General features: G+C 46.6%; 1 protein-coding gene across 9 annotated transcripts in view; it reads right to left on the minus strand.

The window, feature by feature from the left end:
* Positions 1 to 25,281, minus strand: part of LDB3 (LIM domain binding 3) — a 208,251-nt gene that overhangs the window by 93,309 nt on the left and 89,661 nt on the right. For all 9 annotated transcript variants that reach the window (XM_060241066.1, XM_060241067.1, XM_060241068.1 and 6 more), the window contains exon 3: positions 13,802 to 13,877. In XM_060241066.1, coding sequence (XP_060097049.1) covers positions 13,802 to 13,877 — 76 coding nt within the window. The remainder of the gene's footprint in view (positions 1 to 13,801; positions 13,878 to 25,281) is intronic.

Here is a 25,281-nt window from a genome sequence, read left to right on the forward strand (position 1 = left end):
CTGAAAACACTTTAACGGCAGCAGGCAACAGCTCAAGTCCTTTCTCAGCAGCACAATACTGATTATTTTCTGTATTGTGTATATATAAACTATGTTCTGGGTACAGCTTCCACCAAAGTCTCCTATTCAAGACACCACGGCTCAGGCATTAGATGCAAACCTGAGTTTCCTCTTGACAGTTTGCTGTGGAGTTCCCATGATTCCTCCCTCCCTCCTTCTCTCTCCTCCCATCAGATAGTATACCAAGCATGAAGATTGGGGTCTTCAATTAATCTTCACCAGGCCTCAAATTCAGCAGGAGCTCACAGGAGCACCTGTGAACCTTTCTGATGGCTCCCCCTCTTCCTCTCCACCTACCTTGTCCATTGAATAGTAGGTGCAGCTGCATAGCAATCCCTGGATTAGGAGAGGGGGCAGCCAGCCAGCCACCAGGGGCTTTGCCACACCCCCAGCAGCCCTCATGAACCCCTGGAGAAGCCCCCGCCACCCTTTCTCCACTTCTTATGTGATTTTGGGCAGCAGGTGGCTTGCTGGCCTTTTGACTGGGGGGGGGGACAGCCCAGGAGAGCCCCAGGTGAGTGGGGCCTGCTTGGGTGGGCTGGCCAGTTTGGTGTAGTGGTTAAGTGTGCGAACTCTTATCTGGGAGAACCGGGTTTGATTCCCCACTCCTCCACTTGCACCTGCTGGAATGGCCTTGGGTCAGCCGTAGCTCTGGCAGAGGTTGTCCTTGAAAGGGCAGCTGTTGTGAGAGTCCTCTCAGCCCCACACACCTCACAGGGTGTCTGTTGTGGGGGAGAAAGATAAAAGAGATTGTGACCCACTCTGAGACTCTGAAATTCGGAGTGGAGGGCGGGATATAATCCAATATCATCTTCTTCTTCTGGATCTCCAAGCAGGCCTCACTCACCCGGAGCTCTGCTTTCTTGCATCGGGTTGCTTTTGGCTGGGGGTTTGTGGAATATGCTAATGAGTTATGCTAATGAGCTCCACCACCCATTTCTCTACAAAACGAAGCCTGATCTCCAAATGTGAGCTTCTCAATAAATGGAGGGAATTTTTGAACATCTCTTGAGCAAACTCCCAAGTTCTTTATAACATTGGAATTGAGCCATAAAGTCACCACACAAATTCTGGCCTTAGGCTAAATAGAAACTGAATGTGAAGGTTGGACAAACTTCTAAGGGGTTTCAACGGAAGCCAAAAGATGTTTGCTAAATTTCTCAGCAGGATTTTACGCATCCTGTGGTGAGTAGGTTTAAACATGGAGCACTTCCATAAACTCAGCTATCTATTAAGAGAACGCTAGAGCAGAAGGCTGCTTCTCTATAGGAGGTGGAGATATGGAAGGCTGGTGGATACCATAAACAGGTATTTGTGGAGCTAAAACCTACATCAAATATCTTCTCTCTCAGCTGACTTGTGTGCGATTAGGAAAAGATCTAAGAACAGGAATTGAGCTATTAAAAAATGCAATTTATGTAAGTAGGACAACTTTAAGAGAGACAAAAAAAATCTGCTTGAAAAATTCACTAGACCAAAATCCATGAGAACACTGTCTCAGGAAGTGGTTGCAACTACAAGTGTAGACAAGCTTCAGGAGCAGAGGTCCATCAGTGGCGATTAGCCCCAAGGTATAGATGGTACATCTGGAGCAGAGGTCCATCAGTGGTGATTAGCCACAAGGTATAGATGGAACACTCTGTCTGAGGCAGTGATGCTCTGTATTCTTGGTGCTTGGGGGACATCAATGGGAGGGCTTCTGGAGTTCTGACCCCACTGGTGGACCTCCTGATGGCACCTGGGTTTTGGCTACTCTGTGACAGAGTGTTGGACTGAATGGGCTACTGTAGGGGTGGGCCAATGGTAGCTCTCCAGATGTTTCTTGCCTATAACTCCCATCAGCCCCAGGCATTGGTCATGCTGGCTGGGGCTGATGGGAGTTGTAGACAAAAACATCTGGAGAGCTACCATTGGCCACCCCTGGGCTATTGGCCTGATTCTACATGGCTTCTTTTATGTTCTTATATGGAGTAGAGGTCCATCAGTGGCTATTAGCCACGAGGTATAGATGGAATGCTCTGTCTGGGGTAGTGATGTTCAGTATTCTTGATGTTTATGGAGGAACAGTAGGAGGCAGGCTCATAGCCAGCCCTAGGCTTGCTATCCTGTGCTGCCCAGCCTCTCAGCTCGTGCCCCAGTCACACTGCCCCACTTCACCCGCCCGTACCAGTCCCAGCGGCTACTCCAGCTGCTGTCATGTTCAAGATCCACCCACCAGCCAATGGTAGAGAAGGAGGAAGGGGAGCAGCCACCAACCAGCCAAGCTCTGCAGGGTTTTTGCACAAATAGGGAGCTCAGTCAGGAGGAAATGCTGGCTGGCACCCAAAAGCATCTGGAGTCCCTCAAACTCTGGAAAATGGGTTGGGAGGAGAGAGGAAACAAGTGCCACCATCACTAAACCTCTGGCCAGTAATCCTCTGTTCCACTAGTGCAAAAGTTTTTGCAATGCAATGCAACCCTCTCCCCAGGGCTAAGTTAATTTAATTTAATGAGTGTTCCCTGGCACTCCAGCGCTGTCCCCCTGGCTACAGCACTAGTGAGAAAGCTTCTGGAGTTCTGGCCCTGCTGGTGGACCTCCTGGTGGCACCTGGGTTTTGGCCATGTGCGACACAGAGCGAAGAAGAAGATGATGACATTGGATTTATATCCTGCCCTCCACTCTCAATCTCAGAATGGCTCACAATCTCCTTTATCTTTCTCCCCCACAACAGACACCCTGTGAGGTGGGTGGGGCTGACAGAGCTCATAAAGAAGTTGCTCTTTCAAGGACAACCTCTGCCAGAGCTATGGCTGACCCAAGGCCATTCCAGCAGCTGCAAGTGGAGGAGTGGGGGAATCAAACCCATTTCTCCCAGATAAGAGTCCTCGCACTTAACCACTGCACCAAGCTGGCTCTCAGTATTGGACTGATCCAACATGGCTTCTCTTATGTTCTTAGTCGAAAAGCAAAGGGGAAACTGGAGGCTTATGGGAGAAGTTCAGCATAATCTTGGATACGGCACCTCCTCAGACTCCAGCACTAAACATCTGAATTGTTAACGGAGCATTCCTAACTAGATCCCTAACACACTATCTGGCTGGCAAACTTAGTTATCGCGACCGCTTCCAACCATTACAACCAGCACCAACACCCAACAGATTCAGGCAGGCAGGTAGCCAAACCCATTGGGCTGGTGCAACCCTAACCCATTCTCTGCACTTTTCTGTTGGCACTCGGGAGTGTGGATTAAAAAGGAACTGAGAGTGTGCTGGTGGGCCTTTACTGTGGAAGCTGAAAGTTCTCTTGGCTAAAATGAGGCTCACTGCAGAGCTACTGCCATTGTAAGACTTCATTCCTAAATGGAAATTAGAGAGGGATTTCATAATGTCCGTTATTTGGTTTGTAGAACGTAAGCCACAAGGGCAGCGGGGGATATTCCTGGGCATTTGTGGGATTAGGGTTGTCAGGTGCCCTTGGCTACCAGTGGGGACGCAGAGGGGTGCCAGCTCTGGGTTAGAAAGCTTCTGAAAATTTGGGGTATAGCCTGGGGAAGACTGGGACCTCAGTGGGGTATAATGCTATAGAGTTCACCCTCCAAAGCAAAGGTGTCAAACATGCAGCCCAGGGGCCAGATCAGGCCCCCGGAAGGCCCCGAGCAACTGGCTGTTGCCTGCTTCCTTCTCCGTCACAGTTTGCTCTGCTAGGCTTGCTCAGTCACACAGGAGCTACAGAGCAAAGCCTCTATTTGCTCCATTGGCTGAGGCTCCTGCCTTGGGGAGGAAGGGAGAGCTTGCTTTGCCGAGGCTCTCTTAATCACTCTGCTGAGCTACTGAGCCTCTCTGCCTTCTATTGGCTGAGGCTCCTCCCCCTCCTGTTCCTTGGTAAACTTTGTCCAATTTCCTAGATTGCACAGGAGAGATACAAAGAAAGCACCTTTAAGACCAACCAGTGGTACCGTTTTAAGCATATTTTAAGGATTTTTTTTTAAATCTTTAATTCTGTTTGTCTGTGTCCTTTATAAAGTTTATAGCTCTGCTACCTGGCATTACATTTTATGACACACACGGCCTGCCCGACAAGGTCTCATTTATGTTGGATCATAACAAATGAGTTTGACACCCTTGCTCCAAAGCATCCATCCCCCCCAGGGGAATTAATATCTTTAGTCTGGTGACCAGCTGTAATCTTGGGACATCCCCAGGTCCCACCTGGAGGTTGGCATCCCTAGAAGACCAATCTAATCACTGGCCCTAATTTCAGTTTGGTGTAGTGGTTAAGTGCATGGATTCTTATCTGGGAGAAGCAGGTTTGATTCCCCACTCCTCCACTTGCAGCTGCTGGAATGGCCTTGGGTCAGCCATAGCTCTCTTATCTGGGAGAACCGGGTGTGATTCCCCACTCCTCCACTTGCAGCTGCTGGAATGGCCTTGGGTCAGCCATAGCTCTTGTAGAAGTTGTCCTTGAAAAGGCAACTTCTAGGAGAGCCCTCTCAGCCCCATCTTCTGGGGGGGGGAGAAGATAAAGGATATTGTAAGCCGCTCTGAGTCTCTAATTCAGAGAGAAGGGTGGAGTATAAATCTACGGTCTTTTTCTTATGGGGGGAAAACTGCATTTCAGGCCATGCAAATCAGATGAAACAGACTGAATTTTCATTTTCTTTTCCTCCCACGGGGATTGCAAACACGAATATACGTATTTTCACTAGAGCCAGTGCAACTTTTCCGCTGGCCAGAAGAGGAGGCTCTTATCCTGAGCATTCGGCTTCATCCCCGGAGACATATTCCTATCCTGCACTAAAAGACCTTATTTCATGGGAGACACTGATTTGTTGTTTCATTCTGGGTTTCTAACACTTTGATGAACGGAGAATTTAGGAAGCTGGGATTTCATCTCTGCCTCTGGTGGCATGTTGGACATAATAGACAAAGAAACAGAAGCGTACAGGAAATATTCCTTCAGTCCATACTAGACTCTTGACTTCTTTATGTTTCCTGCATAAGGATTTACATTCTTTTCATATGGCAAATGCCTTTTCCTTGGTTAAAAGGGGGAAAAAACCAAACAAATCTCCTTAGGCACAAGGAAGGAGATGTATATAGAGTAGGGTTGCCAGACCTCCCACTGGGAAGGGAGGAAACCCCAGTTTTGTGGGGTCCTTCCCCACCGCCAGCCACCTGTCTGGTGGGGGGAAAGGAAAAGGAAAGGTGCCCTGTGCAAGCACCAGTCGTTTCCAACTCTGGGGTGATGTTGCTTTCACAACATTTTCACGGCAGACTTTTTTACGGGGTGGTTTGCCATTGCCTTCCCCAGTCTTTTTACACTTTCCTCCCAGCAAGCTGGGTACTCGTTTTACCGACCTCGGAAGGATGGAAGACTAAGTCAACCTTGGGCCGGCTACCTGAATCCAGCTTCCACCAGAATCAGGTCGTGAGCAGAGAGTTCAGACCACAGTACTGCAATACTGCTGCTTTATCACTCTGCACCACAGAGCCGCTATAGAAATCCCACCCCCCCAAAACTCTATGGTAAAATTGGTTACAAACCAAAATTGGCTACAACCATAAAATTGGGGCAAAACTCTATGGTAAAACTGGTTAGAAACCATAGAGTTTTGCCCAAACACTAGAGTGCCACCCCCTTATGTCAGTAGCATGACATCACTTCCAGGTGACATCATCACATTGCCTTTCGAGCCTGTTGAGGGTGGGATTTTTCCCTGCCAAGCCAGTTGGCTGGCGGTGAAGTGCCCTGCAATAGTAAGGGTTCCCCCGCACTCAACGCGTCTGGCAACCCTACTCCATAAATGTCTTCATCCAAAAGCAGCTACCAGAACAGAATCAGGACTCCCCTGCCAGATGCCAGGCAGGACCTGGCAATCCTAATATAGAGGACCTTCCTGTTCCTCACAAAGGTTCATACATTAGTGAGACATCTACGTTTAGCTCAATCTACTCACATGAGTAGCCAAATGCCGGAAGAGGTGAACCAAAAAGAAGTCTGAAAATCAGTTTTCTTCAGATGTGGGATATCCTGCAACTGGGAATTCCCACACGTGGAAGCTCACTATATATTTTGCAAAGTCTCTTCTCCCAAGTTACCATTCTCATGTGGGTAGACAACTTCAGGCTGTTTTGCTATTTGGCTTCCTACATGGCTGTTTTGCTACATCCTACATGGCTGTTTTGCTATTTGGCTTCCAGTGATATTTCTTGGAGGATCCAGATGACACTTCCTGGGCTTTCCCCTGATTTGTTGCATTCTTTCCCAAACCTGCTGTGCTATGACCTTTCCTGAAAGATCTCACTGTGTGCATTTTAAAACATCCAGCCACGTCTGCGCCATTCCATAGACATCGCCCCTCATGCCATCAGGAGGTCCACCAGCAGAGCCAGAACTCCAGAACCCTTTCACTCTTGCACCCACCTAAGCGCCAAGAATTGGGGAGGGACGGTGGCTCTGTGGTAGAGCATCTGCTTGGGAAGCAGAAGGTCCCAGGTTCAATCCCTGGCATCTCCAAAAAAGGGTCCAGGCAAATAGGTGTGAAAAACCTCAGCTTGAGACCCTGGAGAGCCGCTGCCAGTCTGAGAAGACAATACTGACTTTGATGGACCAGGGGTCTGATTCAGTATAAGGCAGCTTCATATGTTCATATGTTCAAGAATACAGAGCATCACTGCCCCATAGTATTCCATCTATTAAAAAGGTAAAAAGGTAAAGGTAGTCCCCTGTGCAAGCACTGAGTCATTACTGACGCATGGAGTGATGTCACATCATGACGTTTTCTTGGCCAACATTTATTATTATTATTATTATTATTATTATTATTATTATTATTATTATTATTATTATTATTATTATTATTATTATTATTATTATTATTATTATTATTCCGCTCATTCCCCCATGGGGGCTTTTTACGGGGTGGTTTGCCATCGCCTTCCCCAGTCATCTATACTTTATCCCCAGCAAGCTGGGTACTCATTTGTCCAACCTTGGAAGGATGGAAGGCTGAGTCAACCTTGAGCCAGCTACCTGAACCCAGCTTCCACCGGGATCGAAGTCAGGTCATGAACAGAGCTTGGACTGCAGTAATGCAACTGACCACTCTGTGCCATGAGGCTCCCTCTACACCCTGTGGCTAATAGCCACTGGTAGACCTTTCCCTGATGTCTCTTCATGTAGGGCAGGGGTGGCCAATGGTAGCTCTCCAGATGTTTTTTGCCTACAACTCCCATCAGCCCCAGACATTGGCCATGCTGGTTGGGGCTGATGAAAGTTGTAGGCAAAAAACATTCTGGAGAGCTACTGTTGGCCACCCCGATGTAGGGAGTCTACGGAGAACTAATATACACAGAACATGCCCTCTAAAACTAGCAGAGAATGGAGGAGTCCTGTGCTTGCATAGTGTCTTCAAGCACTAATATGGATTACAAGTCTGGCACAACTTTTAATATGGCACCGCTGTTGTTATTCCTTTCTGGCATGTATAAAACTTTTAAAAACTTTATTCAGAACTATAATTCAGCATTCCAAAACGGTGTCCCCAAAACAGCCCAAGCACTAAGACCTAACACAAACCACTAACCTTATTAGACCTCAGGGTGGCACCTTGAACAAGAGCAGCGACAGCTATTGCTACAGCAGGGATTTGAAACCCTTTTGCAAACGAAAACACAGCCCTGTTACATTTTGTCATAAGGGGTACAGGGAGCTCAACTACGCAAGATGAAAAGACTCTTATCTCTTGATAACTTGAATGTCCTAGAAACTGCTACAATCAGACGGCTAAATTGGTTCTAAATTATTACCGAACAGGAACGGAAAAGAAAATATGAAAGATGGTCATTCTTGCTAACAACGTGGCAGCCTTTCTTCTTATCAAATTGCATGTTATCTTTGACTTCTTTCTCTCAGAAGTACTTTAGAAACATTTCGGTGATATGCACGTCTATTTAAATTCAGACAAGCCATCCGGTCAAAGACATCTAATTGCCCAAGTTATAAAATCTTTTAATTATTTCACAGCTCTGCTCCTACTTCCCGTGCATAAAGATCTAGCTACGATTAGGTGACAGTCTTTGTGATTTCCACGGTACGCCCTCCTTCCTCTAGCTACACATTAAAGATAGACATATCTCTAAGGTGCAGGGATGCCGAACATCGTTTGCTTGATAGGAATCCCAATTCCTGATCCTGAGTACAGTCTCTGGGCACAAAATTAATGGTCCGGGATGTGCTCATTATTTAGAAATAGCCCAGGATGTGATTACAAGTGTATCACATAACTAGGCATACCGGGGTAGGGTTTCCGGGTCTCCCTTGGACACCAGTGGGAATGGGAGGGTTGCCAGATCCAGGGTGGGAAACTCCTGGAGACTGGGGGATGGAGTCTGGGGAGGACCTCAGTGGGGTACAATGCCACAGAGTCCACCAAAGCAGCCATTTTCTCCGGGGGAAATGATCTCTGTAGTCTGAAGATGAGCTATAATTCCAGGGGCTCCAAAGGCCCCACCTGGAGGATGGCACCCCTCGGGAGCAGAGTTAAGATTATGAGTTACATCTTAGCTTTCATATTCCCTGCATAACTATCTTCCTTTTTAGGGTTTGTAGAATCTTTCGGGCTCAAGTGCTGTGTTCTACTGGAGAAAGTTTTTCTTCCAGGCGTTTCGTTCTCAGCTGCGGAGAACATCCTCAGTGGCGTTGCAGCCGGAGCAGGCGCTCTGACCTTCTTGGTTGCTATGCATTGAGTGAGTGAGGGTTACCAGCCGTGAAAACCTGAAATCTTTGATATCTTCCTTTTGCATTCCTTTACTTGAACTGTCCAATTCCATTCTGCAGAACCAAGTCACAACAACTTATCTACTTCTATAAGCTTGGCACCTCCACCTTCAGGACCTGAATCTCTTTAATGCCAAATGTCTGGGGCTTTTCTTACAAGTATGTTTTTGCTCATCTTTCAATCTTGCCCTGGAAAACAGCTTTCCCCTCTTTTGGTTCTGTACATGCATCTGTGTTAATATGGAACTGCATACTACTACTTAGGGCTTTTTTTTGTAGCTGGAACTCCTTTGCGTAATAGGCCACACACCCCTGACATAGCCAATCCTCCAAGAGCTTACAGGGCTCTTCATACAGGGCCTACCGTGAGCTCCTGGAGGATTGGCTGCATCAGGGAGGGTGTGGCCTAATATGCAGAGGAGCTGCTGCTAGAATTCCACCCCTGCTCTGATGCAGCCAATCCTCCAAGAGCTTACAGGGCTCATCGTACAGGGCCTCCTGTAAGTTCCAGGAGGATTGGCTACATCAGGGAGGGTGTGGCCTAATATGCAGAGGAGCTGCTGCTAGAATTCCACCCCTGCTCTGATGCAGCCAATCCTCCAAGAGCTTACAGGGCTCTTTGTACAGGGCCTACCGTGAGCTCCTGGAGGATTGGCTGCATCAGGAGGGTGTAGCCTAATATGAAAGGAGTTCCTGCTACAAAAAAAGCTCTGCTACTACTCACTTCTGAAGTGCATAAATGAGGAGGAGGAGACAATTGGATTTATATCCCACCCTTCAATCAGAGTCTCAGAGCAGTTTACAATCTCCTTTCCCTTCCTCTCCCAACAACAGACTCCCTGTGAGGTAGCTGGGGCTCAGATCGCTCTTGAGAGGACTTGAGAGAACGGCTCTGAAAGAACTTGCAACTGACTCAAGGTCACCCAGCAGCTGAATGTGGAGGAGAGAGGAATCAAATCTCACTTTTTACCCCCATTAAAAACATTTTAGCTTTTCCAAATGGCAGCTGCATCAATGGATCTACGGGCTGGTGTCACGTTTTTTTCTGTCTGGCTCCATCACTGTCCCCTCATCCATCTGGCAAACTAGGCTCTTGCTTGTGAAAATGCATGTCACAATATGTCTGTTGGGCTTTAAGGGTAGGGGCCTTCGTGTTCCTTTTCTGTCTTTTCTTTTTTTGCTACAAGACACTGAGACGCTACTCAACTACCAACTGACTATTACGCCTGCCTCCGCCCCACATTCTTCCCTAGCAATACGCGCCATTTCTTCATATTTTGTTGTCTGTACCTAATCTGACGCAGAGGACATTTCTCTCTAGATGAAGATTCTAGTGACTCATGACAAAACTATGGGACTGCTATTCCTATCTCTGCCACATTTTCAAGGTGCATACCTAAGCTCTGGTTTCTCACTCAGCCACTAATTGGATGGGAAGTGTGGTAGGGAGAGGGGAAATGGGGGGGGGAGGGTTTCTTGGGTTCAGAAGGGTAACTGAAATACACAACCTGATGGAATCCCTGAAAATCTCTGGGAAAATTAGCTTCTCAGTACAGTAATCTCACCCCGAAGTCTCCAAACTTGCTCCGTATTTTAAAGCCATCACACTCATTTAAGAGAACAGAACTGTTCTAGGACACTAGCAATTCAGACCGGAGGCAAGCCGATTGCAAGACTGAAACAAAAGGCCAAAACAAAACTAAAACATCACTATGATTTTAGTTTAACCACTGAGAGAAGATAAGACTTGAACTTGTCTCTCCAGCAGTTAATTTTCCATTTTTTATTCCATGGGGTTTTTTTTAAATCCACTGGCTGGGAAGAGTCTAGAAACTATTTTATTCATTCGCTGTCTGCGTCAACTTTGACTGGCAGCAGCCCTCCTGGGTTTTAGATAGAGGTCTTTCATATCATCTTCCTCTTGACCTGTTTTACAGCTTAGAGACTCCAGGGACTGAATCTGGGACCGTCCACAAGTAAAACAGGTGCTCTGCCACGGAGCCAAAGCCCCTCTCATTAATTAGGTCTAAGAATCCTTGGCGAAGCAACAGGATTTATTCAAATGTGACCTAGCATCAAAATTACCAATAAAATACATTATGGCCACTGTTCATCTAAGCATACACATATAAAACCGGAAATATATTGAACAATGCATGTATAATATATATGCTAGAGAGCTGAAATTGGAGGTGGTCTTTCACCATGGGTGCCATAGCTGGAAAAAGTGCGACTGCAATCACTCAAAGTTCGAGGCAGCCCTTAGAAAGACGTAATTTTTAGACTGCCCATCCCTTCCACGGACAGCTCCTTCCAAAGCATTTTCTGTTTTAAGAGCAATCCTGCAACAGCAGTGCTTCAGCCTCCTTCTCCAGACAGTGGCCTGCTTCATAAAGAACTTTCAATCAAGTAAGACGTTCAAAGTTTAATGGAAGAGCGTTACCCGTTCCTTCTCCTTCGGTATTGTGCCGTCTATGCAAACATCACCAGAAGCCGCGAGACCCAACAGGTCACACGAGGGCCTCTTTGATCCATGGAAAGAGATTATCGCTAGGGATTAACCAATACTCTGACGGTCTCCGCTGCAGAATAGCAATCGCCGCCTTGCACTTTTGCAGGGACAAGTCTGTACCCAACTGAGCATTCTGCTTAGACAGGGGTGCCATTTTGGATACAAAGTGTGCATGCAGGGAGGGGGAACATATTCAGCAGCAACATATTCAGTCAGTTGGTGAATAAAACCAGTTGAGAGGTTTTCGCAGGGCTTGGGAAGGGGCCGTGGCTCAGGATCAGCTTTTCGTACAGAAGGTCCCGGATTCAATCCCTGCCATCTGCAGTTGCCAAAGGAGAAGGTAGGAGGAGATGGGAAAGACCTCTTCCTGGAACCCCAGGGACTTGCTATCTGCCATAGATGGTACTGCCCTTGAAAGACTAGAGCCTAAGGCGGCTTCACATGAGTGTTCATACATGACTTAAAAATGGAGGGCGAAAGCAGAAATGTTTCCCTTTCGCAGCACCTAAGAGCCGAACGAGACGTAGCAATGGCCACAGGTCTGACGGTGAATGGAATGACCATGCTGGTCACACAATTTAAAGAAGATGTGGATATTTTAAAAGGCTGCAAGGGCCTGCTCCGGGGCGGGCCTGCGATGCAGTGGGACCAGATAATCTTGTTCCCCCCACCCCCTGCTTGCTCTTTCAAGTGCTGAACAGCTCCCCCCCTTCCCCAAATCAGACCTGTGGCTGCCATAACATCGAGTCTGGCCCAAAGTGTCAATCCAAGTATTTTTTGGTCTCGTACAATCTCTCTATTCTATCCTATGAGCCTATAGGATAGAATGGGGAGATCAGGCTGCTGCTGTGGTGTGACCCTACAGAACGGGTTTTAAACTTTAAAGCCCTTCTCTGGGGTCGCACCACAGCAGTGGCTGATCTCTCCATTCTATTCGATGGGCCCATTCAGGGGGAAATCCCGTAGGGCTGAATGGAGGGATCAGCCACTGCTGTGGTGCGACCCATGGAATGGAAAGATCAGCCCATAGGATAGAATGGAGAGATGGGCCCATAGACAGTGAGAAAAGAGGGGGAACTCAGAGAGGCACCCACTTCTGTGCCCTTATAGCAATGGTACTGTAGGCAATTACCTACTTTGCCTAGCAGGCGGTCTGGCCCTGCCGGTGGTTCTTAAGGCCCCCTCTCAGGGTCCATTTAGATGTTTTCTAAAACTGTTAAGTAATCCATTAATCTATCATGCCTCTATCCCATGGTTTCATTCAAAATGATAATCCACCGTACACAACTGAAGTGAACTGAATGCATTGGATGGTTGTTTCTGTCATTCTCTTCACTGTAAAGAAGGCTCTGGACAAAGGAACGAGAATCCTGCTACGGGTATCCTAAAATGTTGGGGGAAACCTGAGGACTCTCAGCAGGGCCTCAGGCATGACCTTGGACGAATGCGACCCTGAAAGCAAAGGAGCACACCTTTTTAAATTTCTCCCACTGCTTTAATTTGCTATTAATTGTTTACTATAAGAAATATATTTGTCCTTCCCCCCACCCCAAGAAGTATATCCTTTCTTCCTTCTCTTTGGACCATATGGAACCATGGACTCAGGGTGGAATTCTAGCAGGAGCTCCTTTGCATATTAGGCCACACACCCCAATGTAGCCAATCCTCCTGGAGCTTACAGTAGGCCTTGTACGAAGAGCCCTTTAAGCTCTTGGAGGATTGGCTACATCAGGGGTGTGTGGCCTAATATGCAAAGGAGCTCCTGCTAGAATTCCACCCCTGCATGGACTAATAGCCAAATAAGCACATGGCTACCAAACTTCACCCAAGGACACTGTGCTCCCATAGCAGAATAAGAAGCAATTAGGGTTTATTTATTTTGAACATTTTTATGCCACCTTTCCACCAAAGCAGGGTCCTCAAGGTGGCAAAGGTGAAAGTATTAAAAACATCTGAACAACATTTAAAATTATATGTAAAATAATTCAATCGAAACATACAAACATCTAAGCGCACGGCACCAAAAGCAAGGAGGAGAGCCAATAACAGTTGCTAACTTGTTTTTGCAGAAACAGTTCTTGTGCCTTTTAACAGTCCCACGGCAGGCAGAAATCCATCAGGTTTATCGGTCCTGGGAAGACCCACCTGAACCACTGTCCGTTATGCAGCCGAAAAGGGCACAGACGGCCTGTTAGGACAAAGCTGTTGGCATGCACAGCCCCTCTGTTTTATTTGACTTTGCTGTGTGTTACTTCTCCCCACCCACGGTCTCCAAATGCTAGAAGGAGTTTCCGCAGAAATAAATATGGGTTCACCTGAGAACTGATTTCAAACGGGGGCAGGGAGGCAACGGTTCTCTTCCCACCGGAGAGCCATCAGAGAACCACAAATCCCATTTCACTTTTATTGCTGGAGGACCTTAAAGACGCCTTGGTGGGCAGACAACCAGTAGTGGGAGCTGTATCACATACCTTTTGATGAGGGATCACAGGCATAGGAGAGTCAATTCTTGGGCCGGTGGCTGGAATTGGAATCGGGCGCTTTGATCTAGCAGGAAAGGGGGGGAAAAATCATTATTGATTTGTGGTGAGCTGTTTGATCAGTGCACCCCCAAAACGCTGACAGAATTGCTGACCCTATTCTCCCTTACCCCCCAATCTGATTTCCAGTTTTTGACACCCTCTTCCCTTTGGATCCATACGCAGAAATGCCAACGTTCTGTTATGCACTTGTGTGACCTAAAGACCGACGGTAGTAGTAGCAGGATCAGGGCCAGCACCAGAGTTCCTGGTGCCCTAGACCCCGCTGTCGCCCTGAGCGGACCCAGGAAAACAAGGGTGGAGCGGGGTGATAGCCTGTGCACTCCTTGGAGCCCTGCCGCCCCACTCTTGGCTTCCCAAGTCTGTGTCGACCCGGGAAGCCGAGAGCAGTGGGCTGGGGCATGCTGTCCTCTGAGCCCGCCTTTCCTTGTGGGGGAAGGTGAGCTCTAGAAGACAGCACATGCTGACATGCTGCCCCACCACTCTCTGCGGAGACCTGGAAGCTGAGAGTGCTGGGGCAGGGAGAGGGGTGCCCAGCCGCACCCTGTAGGTCAGGTGGCAGGTCAGGTTGCCTACCTTGCCTACTCCTACCCACTGGCCCCGAGGAAGCTTAAAGAGTGGAGTATAGGGATGGCTGTAGGCTTCCTTTTCTATGACTGGAGTCAGTAGGGACAGGGAACATCTTCCGCCCACCCTAAATGCATGACTTCATTTGCTTTTGCTATGGGGAAACGCAAAGCGCTGCCTCTGGGAACACGGATGCGATAAGGGCCTGATATCCTACGGGCTGCCTGATTCTGCAGGGTATGGTGAGGCTGTCTAAGCATACAAGAATGACATATACAAGCTGTAGATCCAATCAAGCTTGAACCCCTCTAGAAGCTAAAATGCCAGGCTATGATATTTCACTCACATCACGAAGAAGACAAGAGTCACTGGGAAAAGACATTAATGCTAGGGGGAAATGGAGGCAGCAAAAAAAAAGTGGAACACCCAACATGAGACGGATTGACTCCATCAACAGCCTTTAACGGCATAACAAAAGTTCACAGAAAGGAATGAGCATACAATCCGCCTATATGTCAAGATAAAGCAATATAGATACATCGAATTGCAACGCCAATGGATAATTAATCATAGGGATAAAAAGGATAATACTCTTAATCTTGATTATCACAGACAACAAAAAAGGAATGACATTTTACAATAAAAGGGCTTAGCAGGGGGACATGATTAAACATGAAAAAAAAAAACCTCACCCTTAAATGAGATAAAACATAGACAGGATCCAAAATAGGCGAAACCGAGTAAAAAATTACACTGGCCAAAAAGGCAGTCAAGACAACACCACAGAAGAACCAATCAGATATTCATTGCCCTGACTCAAAATTATGATAGCCCTTATGAAATACACCAGCCACACACCCAGCCACCAGCCCCATCCATCTGGGCGATCCAGCAGCAAGCAAATACTGGGTGACTCCCCCTGGAGAGCTGGAAAGTTCAGAAGTAACAGGATCACAAGTTGCTGATGAAACCTACAGAACACAGGACAGCGGAGTAGTGAGCATAAAAGCCCAATGCTGTCAAGGGCTGGCAAGGTCCTGTTGACTCCATCAAGGAAGTTCGCTGTGGCATCTGCTTGGCACGCAGAAGGTCCCAGGTTCAATCCCCGGCACCTCCTGTTTTTGTTTTTAAGATCTGACAGTAGGTGTTGTGAAAGACCCCTGCCTGAGACCCCGAAGAGCCACTGCCAGTCTGAGTAGACATTACTGACTTGGATGGACCAAGGGACTGATTCAGTATAAGGCACTTTCATGTGTTTAAGACCTGAAGCAAGGTGCTAACAACAGGACATTTTGGCATTCATTAATTCAAAGAGTTGACTCGCCAGCACTTAACACACCCATGCCTAATATACAAGTCCTGCTTTGGCACATGCCATGATGAAAAAAATATTGTCAGTACAATTTTTAAAAAAAACTACAACAAAACCCCGTTTCTAGATTTCAGGCAAAATAAACCTCTAGCTGCACAGGTAATGGTCCTGGTTGTGAATCTTTTTTGACGTGTCAGCAGAGAGAAGTCACCTCAAGGTTTTCGGTAGCCTGTATATCAACACATCAGGCCAGACTTAAATCAGATACAAATACAGGGCTTTTCATGCAGGAAAAGCACAGCAGGAACTCATTTGCATATTAGGCCATACCCCTGGCATCACCATTGTTTCATACAGGGCTTTTATTGTAGAAAAAGCCTAGTGGGAACTTATTTGCATAGTAGGCCATACCCCCTGACATCACCATTGTTTCACATTAGGCTTTTTGTGTAGCAAAAGCCCAACAGGAACTCATTTGCATATTAGGCCACACCCCCTGACATCACCTTGTCTCACACTGGGCTTTTTTGTAGTAAAAGCCCAGCAGGAACTCATTTGCATATTAGGCCACACCCCTGACATCACTTTGACTCACACTTGGCTTTTTTGGAGGTCAAACTCCAAAACACCAGAGCACGGGCCTTTTCAGTTGCGGCTCCTGCACTGTGGAACCAGCTCCACAGTTCTGGAACCAGTGCCAGAACAGTTTTATTGCTGACAGATATATATAATGTAACTTAAACTATGTATTTTAACTTAACTAACTGGTTTTTATATGTTTAACTTTAATTGTTAAATTCAATGTTTTATCTATTTATGTTAATGTTGAATTGTTGTTAGCCGCCCTGAGCCGCCTAGGCGGGGAGGGTGGGATATAAATAAAATTTTATTATTATTATTATTATTATTATTATTATTATTATTATTATTATTATTATTATTGCAGCAAAAGGCCAGCAGGAACTCATTTGCATATTAGGCCACACCGCCTGACATCACCTTGTCTCACACTGGGCTTTTTTGTAGCAGAAGGCCAGCAGGAACTCATTTGCGTATTAGGCCACACCCCTGACATCACCATTGTTTCATACGGGGCTTTTATTGTAGAAAAGGCATAGTGGGAACTTATTTGCATAGTAGGCCATAGCCCCTGACATCACCATTGTTTCACACTGGGCTTTTTTTGTAGCAAAAGGACAGCAGGAACTCATTTGCATATTAGGCCACACCCCTTGGTGCCAAGCCAGCCGGAACTGCATTCCTGTGTGTTCCTGCTCAAGAAAAGCCCTGTACAAATGTATGTGCCATCAAGTCACAACAGACTCCAGCAAGGGGTTTTCAAGGTCAGTGAATAGCAGAGCTGGTTGGCCGTGGCTGCCCATTGCTGGCTGTCTTGTCTCCCATCCAAATACCAACCCTGCTTAGCTTCTAAGATCCGGTGAGAGCAGGCTATGCCATACAATTCCACATTCCCTTCGATCTGACGCCAGGAGTTCATATGGGCATAGGCATCTGTGCAAGCGATACTGTGCATGCCAGTATGTTATATACCTGGGACATGGATTCCCAGCATACTTGTGCTGCACACACAGACATGGACATTTGCTTTTTAAGGCATTCCAAATGTGCCACGTTAAACACAAAGGGTTTTACTGGTCGCTCTGTCTTGAACATCTGCAGCAATGGCATTTACGGCTCGACAAGAAAAACTGCTGTAGAAAGTATACAATGGAATTGGAAGGAGGGCAGTGGAGGTGAAATCCCTCCGGGAAGAATGGGAAAAAGGAGCGATGATTTACGTTGGGGCCATGCTCTCTCAAGGGCTCCTCTCTCCGTTCATGGACACAGGGTCCCTGAAGCTCATTCTTGCACAGCAACGGGTCAGACCTGAACAAAATAAATCCCTGCGTCTTTTTAAAGCAAAGGAATGTATGTTTTATGAACAACACAGGATTGCTGTGAACTGTTACCTGCACACAGTGGGGGAAGTTTACATCAGACAACCATGAGGTTTAAGGATACAGATCTTTTGTTTATGTGGCAGGTTTTGGGATTGGGATCGAGGAGTTTTTAGGAATCCTGAATGGTTTTTTTAGTCCAATAGACCTGAAAAGAAAAATCTGAATGGGAGGGGAGGAGAGACTGCTCACTCTTATCCAAAACTTCCTTACTGGGAGACAATCTTGACCTAATGAGAATCTCACTCCTCTTACATACCTTCTGAGCATCACTTCTGATCCAGGCTTTCCAGCATTTATTAGCTATGGTACTTTCCTATCATCCACAATCTGTCTCCAATCCTCTCGGTACATATGATCATATAGACCGCCAAGTCACAGTCAGTGTTCCCTCTAAGCTGAGTTAGCGTGAGCTAGCTCAAACATTTTTAGCCTCCAGCTTACACATTTTTGTCTTAGCTCATGAAGTATGACCCCAGAGAAGAAGATGATGATGATGATATTGGATTTATATCCCACACTATACTCTGAATCTCAGAGTCTCAGAGCGGTCCACAATCTCCTTTCCCTTCCTCCCCCACAACAGACACCCTGTGAGGTGGGTGGAGCTGAGAGAGCTCTTATAGCAGCTGCCCTTTCAAGGACAACCTCTGCCAGAGCTATGGCTGACCCAAGGCCATTCCAGCAGGTGCAAGTGGAGGAGTGGGGAATCAAACCCGGTTCTCCCAGATAAGAGTCTGCACACTTAACCACTACACCAAACCGTTGCAGTAGCTCACAACTTTAATGCCAGTAGAATTTTTGCTCACCAGACTCTGCAGCTTAGAGGGAACATTAGTCACAGCCAGCCTCTGGCTCCCCCGTACAAGAGATGTTCAAAGGTGGTTTGCTATTGGTTTTCTCTAAACCACTCCCCTAGTTTTCCATAGTGGTCTCCCAAACAAGGACTAACCGGTACACGGAAGTAGGCGCATCAGTGATGGCGGGGGTGATGCTCTGATCTTTGGGCAAAACTCTATGGTAAAATCAGCCTCAAGCCATAGAGTTTTGCCCAAAAACCAAATCACCCCCGATATCATCAGTGTGATGTGGGCATGTTGCATTTATTTCTGGCAGCATTGCCATTTGGGGGGAGGGAGAATTTCCTCCTGTTGGTCACTTGGCTGGTGACGGGCAAGAGCCCACAAAATCAGGAGATTCCCCTCTGCCACAGAAAACCTGGCAAACCTATCTACCGCCAAAGCTCCAGAAACTTCCCAGCCTGGAGCTGACAACCCTATCTTCTTCACAGGCTGGAAGGAAAAGACAGGAGGAAGGCAAGGCCACCCCTCTCCTGAAGTCAGCTGCTAACCGCTCCTTTGCTGCTTAACAAAAGATAACATAATGATGGTTATTTAAGCAACAGGAACAATAAAAGCTTAGGGATGCCTCTATCAAGTCTCAAAAGCAGAGCTGCCAAGCTAAGACTACATATACTTTTAAACCAGTTCAGTTGCTCATTGTTTCAATTCAGACAGAAGCATTCTTCTTCTGAAATAAACATTCTTGTTTTGGGGAGGGACAGTGGCTCAGTGGTAGAGCATCTGCTTGGGAAGCAGAAGGTCCCAGGTTCAATCCCCGCCATCTCCAACTAAAAAGGGTCCAGGCAAGTAGGCGTGAAAAACTTCAGCTTGAGGCCCTGGAGAGACACAGGGAGGGGCTGCGGCTCAGTGGTAGAGCATCTGCTTGGTAAGCAGAAGGCCCCAGGTTCAATCCCCGGCATCTCCAACTAAAAAGGGTCCAGGCAAGTAGGCGTGAAAAACTTCAGCTTGAGGCCCTGGAGAGCCGCTGCCAGTCTGAGTAGACAAGACTGACTTTGATGGACCGAGGGTCTGATTCAGTAGAAGGCAGCTTCATAGGTTCATATGTGACCCAGAGACGGAAGCACCCAAAATAATCTGCACTTGGAAGCTAAGCAGGGTCAGCCCTGGTTAGGATTTGGATGAGATCCCACCGAGGAAGGCAAAGGTCGCTATGGAGAGCTAGGCAGTGGCAAGCCACCTCCAAATGTCTGTTGTTTTGAAAACCCTGTAAGGCGGCTGTAAGTCTGCTAAGACTAGACCGGTGCCATCCATGCCGCTAGGCAAATTAGGCATTTGCCTAAGGCTCTGGCCTGGGGGGGGGCACTGAATTGGATGCCCCCCATGTGACCAAGTCGGAGATCTGCTAAGATCAGGATATACCGTGCTGTTTTCCCTTCCAGAAACTCAGCTCTTAAAAACAGAGCAGAGGAGATTGTTTCTTTTTTCTAATCAGTCCATTTCATGTTATTTGAATTCAGACTGAAATATCCTTCCCGTGAAATAAGGACAAATTCTCATACCCTAAACATTTTTTTGGTACAGCTATCGGGGATAGCTTGAATGGCCCTCCACTGCTTCAACGGTGTCTTTTTCAACTGAATGGAAACAGTTGCAAGATGCATTCGACTTTTTAAAAATACCGACGTGAAACTCAAGACACTCCAGCAATTGGTTCTGCCATACCACGGAGAGCGTCCTATTGAGCTAACTAAAAAGCACACGCCGATCTATAATGTCAACATACATTGTTCTGTAACTGGTTTCCCTGAGCCATGACTTCTGGAAAAACAAAGAAACATACCACTATCCAGGTCCAGTAGCACCTTAAAGACCAACAAGGTTCTGAGCGTCAAAGTACCCTTTATCAGATATGTGATGAAGGACTTACACTAGCAGCCTACTGCAAAGAAAGCCAGCTTGGTGCAGAAAGCAAGTTTGGTGTAGTGGTTAAAGTAGAGGTCAATAATCTGGAGAACCGGGTTTAATTTCCCACTCCTCCTCTACATACAGCCAGCTGGGTGACCATGGGTCAGTCACTGATCCCCTAGAACTCTCTCAGCCCCACCTACCTCATAGGGTGTCTGTTGTGGGGAGAGGAAAAGAAGGCAATTGTAAGCTACTTCAAGCCAGTTTGGTGTAATGGGAGAAGCAGGTTTGATTCCCCACTCCTCCACTTGCACCTGCTGGAATGGCCTTGGGTCAGCCATAACTCTGGCAGAGGTTGTCCTTGAAAGGGCAGCTTCTGTGAGAGCTCTCTCAGCCCCAACCACCTAACAGGGTGTCTGTTGTGGGGAAGGAAGATAAAGGAGATTGTGAGCCACTCTGAGACTCTGCGATTTAGAGTGGTGGGTGGGGTATAAATCCAATATCATCATCTTCTTCCTCTTCTTCTTCCTCCTCCTTCTCCTCCTAGTCTAAAACAGGGTATAAAACCAGCTCTTCTATCTTTTTCTTGTTGGTCTTTAAGGTGCTAACTGGACTCAAACCTTTACTCTGCTACTGCTGACCAACCTGTCTCCCCACCTGAAACCACAATCCAGGGAAGCACATCTGAGGACAAAAGAGAGATTTGATCCAATATACTCACCCACCTTTACTTACTTATGTGAGAATCACCAAAGAGAGCTATTCTCTTCTAAAGCTGATGGCAACAATCAGGCTCATGCTATCAAGAAAAAGATCTCAAGACATGGCAGTCAACCCAGCGTCTTTGGGAGAAAGGCTGCCTCCATCATCAGATAAATAAGTCACTTCCATGAAGGACACCACACAGGCACAGAGAGAAGATGCTGGTCTCCAAACCACATCCTTTATGGCTCCGTCGCTGATGGCCCCGCCCTTCCATCGCCAAACTATAGGCCCACAAGTGCACAGTAAATTGCTTAAATTATCAATCCACCTCCCCACACCCCCTTGTGCTAAGCTTGTTGTCCTTAATCAGAAGCAAAATGGCTTCCCGTGTTGAACAAAACCAATAATAATTGCCCTTTTATTTTTTGAAAGAGAAAAACTGTTGTTTTTATTCCGTCTGGGTCAAGCCATCAACTCCAACAGAAGCCTCCGTTAATGTCTACCATGACCTTTGCACAGTGTCTAGAGAGTAATGTGGCAGAAGGAAATTATCCACAGCTACCCACCCAGGGAAGATGTCCCCTGATCGAATACTCTGCGTTTGCATTCACGTCTAGGTTGGTATTTTGAGAATGTGATATTGAGAGAGTGATGGACTGTCTGCAAACATTTCTAATACCCAAGCTGGTCCCGCTGTGTTATAAATACTCAATTGCCCTTTAGAGATATGTCATTGATCAATAACATCGTGGCTCTCCCCTGAAATTAGCAAGGAGACAGTCTATGTTGTGCTCTTATTAGCGATGTCCCACATGCGTCGCAACTATTAACAGCGTTCTCCAAAGGACCAAAGTGGACAGGAGGGAAAGGGGGAGGAATTTGAATCAGAAAGGGGATGAAAAGTTTTGCATGCACTGTGCTTGCATTTGAACATGGCTGCACGTTGTACTACCATTGCGTTACAGCAATTACTCACAAGGGGATTGTGTTGCTCACATAGGGAAAACCAGCTGCAAACGGATGCTACGGCACAGTCATACCGCAGTATCCAACAACTGGGATTTTCCACACCAGGCTTTTTGTTCCAGGCTGGATTCTTGAATGTGTCGTTTCTCCCACCCCTCACCCCATTGTTGCTCTTCTGCGTTTTTCTGGGTTTTTCTCCCCCCCCCCCTCGATATTTCCTTTTTTAATTATTATTTACTTTTAAAATACAGGAATGCAAAAGTTAGATAGATCAACATTTACAATATAAGAAGAAGATGATAATGGATTTATATCCCTCCCTATACTCAGAGCGATCACAATCTCCTTTACCTTCCCCCCCCACACACACACACAACAGACACCCTGTGAGGTAAGTGGGACTGAGAGAGATTTTACAGCGGCTGCCCTTTCAAGGACAACTCCTGCGAGAGCTATGGCTAACCCAAGGCCATTCCAGCAGGTGCAAGTGGAGGAGTAGGGAATCAAGCCCATTTCTCCCAGATAAGAGTTGGCACATTTAAACACTACACCAGACTAAAAAGCAAAATAACATTCCATCTCTTATGGGGTCTAGTGCTGTAGCACTGATTCTACATTTGTTGTGCCAGAGCTGTCTCCTGTTGGAATGGAACAATTTATAGTCAACTGATTTTTACTGTTTCAATGGCTTGTTTTTATTAATTAATTATGGTGATTTTGTTGTTGTTATGATATGTTGTACTCCACCCTAAGCCCATTCGCAGGATAGAGCAGAACAGAAATCAGCAAAATAAAATAATTATAATACATAATAGCTATCTTCACATACCAGTAAGGATAACTGTCATCTTTAAACAATGTCAGAACATATTTAAACATTAAAAATACAATAAGTCGTGACTCCTTCTCCACATGCAGTCAGATGGGTGACCTTGGGTCCGTCACTGTTCTCTCAGTTTTTCTTCAGACCACCATGGGAAACACTTGAAGAAAAATCTGGAGAGCAGCCATACTGTACATAAGGAAAGGGGAAAACCTACACAGTTAAGAAACCAAGCTGGAGCAAAAACCAAGTATGAAAAGGCCCAACCCATAGATATAGCCGAAGTTCACACATGCACACCAGGGGTTGCAAACTGTCTCATAGAGTAAAGCATACCTGTGTCTGCTTTTAAGGGAATGGATCCTACTTTACTGACTGCCTGTCTTGGTTCCGGCCTGCTCTCCCATTTTCAACTTATCATAACCAAACTGGTTTTACAATAAGGCTGCCAAGCTCCTGCGAGGGGTGGAGGATTTCCCACCCGGGAGGGCCCCAACTCACCAGCAGGGAACAGGCCGCTGGGGGGATCCCCACCCATGCGCCGACCCCGGTGCTATGACATCACCTTGAAGTGATGTCATTGTGCAGGCGATGTCGCACCAGGGATGCTCTAGGACTTGCGCTAAAAACTCTATGGTACCATAGAGTTTTTAATCACAAATCCTAGAGCGTTTCTGGTGGAGGGACTTGGCAACCCTATCTTACAAAGATGCCCAACGTCTCCGGTACACCTTCCTCATAAAGAAGTTGAACCTTGGATAAAAGGATGCCACTGAAACATCCTTCTGCTTGGGGGAGCGGGAAACATAAAGCACACTGTGGGTATGTTTAATCTGGAGAGGAGGTGGCTGAGAGGTGATATGATCACCATCTTCAAGTACTTGAAGGGCTGTCATCTAGAGGATGGGGTGGAATTGTTTTCTGTGGCCCCAGAAGGTAGGACCCGAACCAATGGGTTGAAATTAAATCAGAAGAGTTTCCAGTTCAACATTAGGAAGAACTTCCTGACAGTCAGAGCGGTTCCTCAGTGGAACAGGCTTCCTCAGGAGGTGGTGGGCTCTCCTTCCTTGGAGGTTTTTAAACAGATGCTAGATGGCCATCTGACAGCAATAAAGATCCTCTGGATTTAGGGGGAGGTGTTTGTGAGTTCCCTGGATAGTGCAGGGGGTTGGACTAGATGACCCTGGAGGTCCCTTTCAGCTCTATGATTCTATAACGTGTCATCAAGTCACAACAGAGGGACCCAGCAAGGGACCTACAAGGCAAATGTGAAGCAGAGGTGGTTGGCCATGGCCTTCCTCTGAAGAATTTTCCATTGTGATCTCCTTTCCAAGTACCAACCCTGCTTGGGTTCCAAGATCTAATGAGAAAGGCTATCCCCGGGGGGGTGGGGGGGGAGGTTGTTTGTTTTTTTTGTAGCAGGAACTCCTTTGCATATTAGACCACACACCCCTGATTTAGCCAGTTCTCCAAGAGCTTACAGTAGGCCCTGTACTAAGAGCCCTGTAAGCTCTTGGAGGATTGGCTACATCAGGGAGGTGTGGCCTAATACGCAAAGGAGTTTCTGCTACAAAAAAAAAGCCCTGGCTATACCATGCCACCTCCCTGACATATGAATCAACATACTGCAGTATTATGTTATTTATTTTGTTTACATCATTTATGCCCAGCCTTTCTCCCCAATGCCCAAAGCAGCTCGATGTTATCTTTCAACATACCAAGAAACTTCCCACAAACTTCCTAGCCACACCAATAGTGACACTGGAAATGGAATTACTTTGGCTGGTCCGGAAGATTTTTCCTGTCTCCTTACATGTTCAATACACACAAACACATCATGCTGCCTTATACTGAATCAGAGCCTTGGTCTATAAAGCTCAGTATTGTCTATTCCAATTGGCAGCAGCTCTCCGAGGTCTCTTGTCTTTCACACCACCTATGCTTGGCCATTTTAACTGGCGATGCCAGGGATTGAATCAGGGACCTTCTGCATATGAAGCAGAGGTTCTTACACTGAGCCACAACCTCCCCCTAGCGCTCTCTCTCTCTCTCTGTGTCTCTCTAACACACACACAAACAGCACCCCATAGAACATGCCTTACAAGGTTTCCTTTCTGTCCGTAACCGACTAGATTCTAACAACATGTACACAGACCTTTACAAGACTAGAGAAGGCTGTATGATGAAGAATGTATCTTATCATCTGTAAAGCTATTCAGTGTTTACATCTGTATGCAGTGGAGTAACTTCAAGAGTAGATAACCCTGCAGCCAATGCAGTAACATTAAGGGGAAACGAGATGTTTGATTGCATAATGAAAAATGAAATCCTTTGTGAGCAGGGCGAGTTCATCTAGTACCACAGCGATGAAC

Source organism: Heteronotia binoei, chromosome 6 (assembly GCF_032191835.1).
Source record: "Heteronotia binoei isolate CCM8104 ecotype False Entrance Well chromosome 6, APGP_CSIRO_Hbin_v1, whole genome shotgun sequence".
In the NCBI taxonomy this organism is placed as follows: Eukaryota; Metazoa; Chordata; class Lepidosauria; order Squamata; family Gekkonidae; genus Heteronotia; species Heteronotia binoei.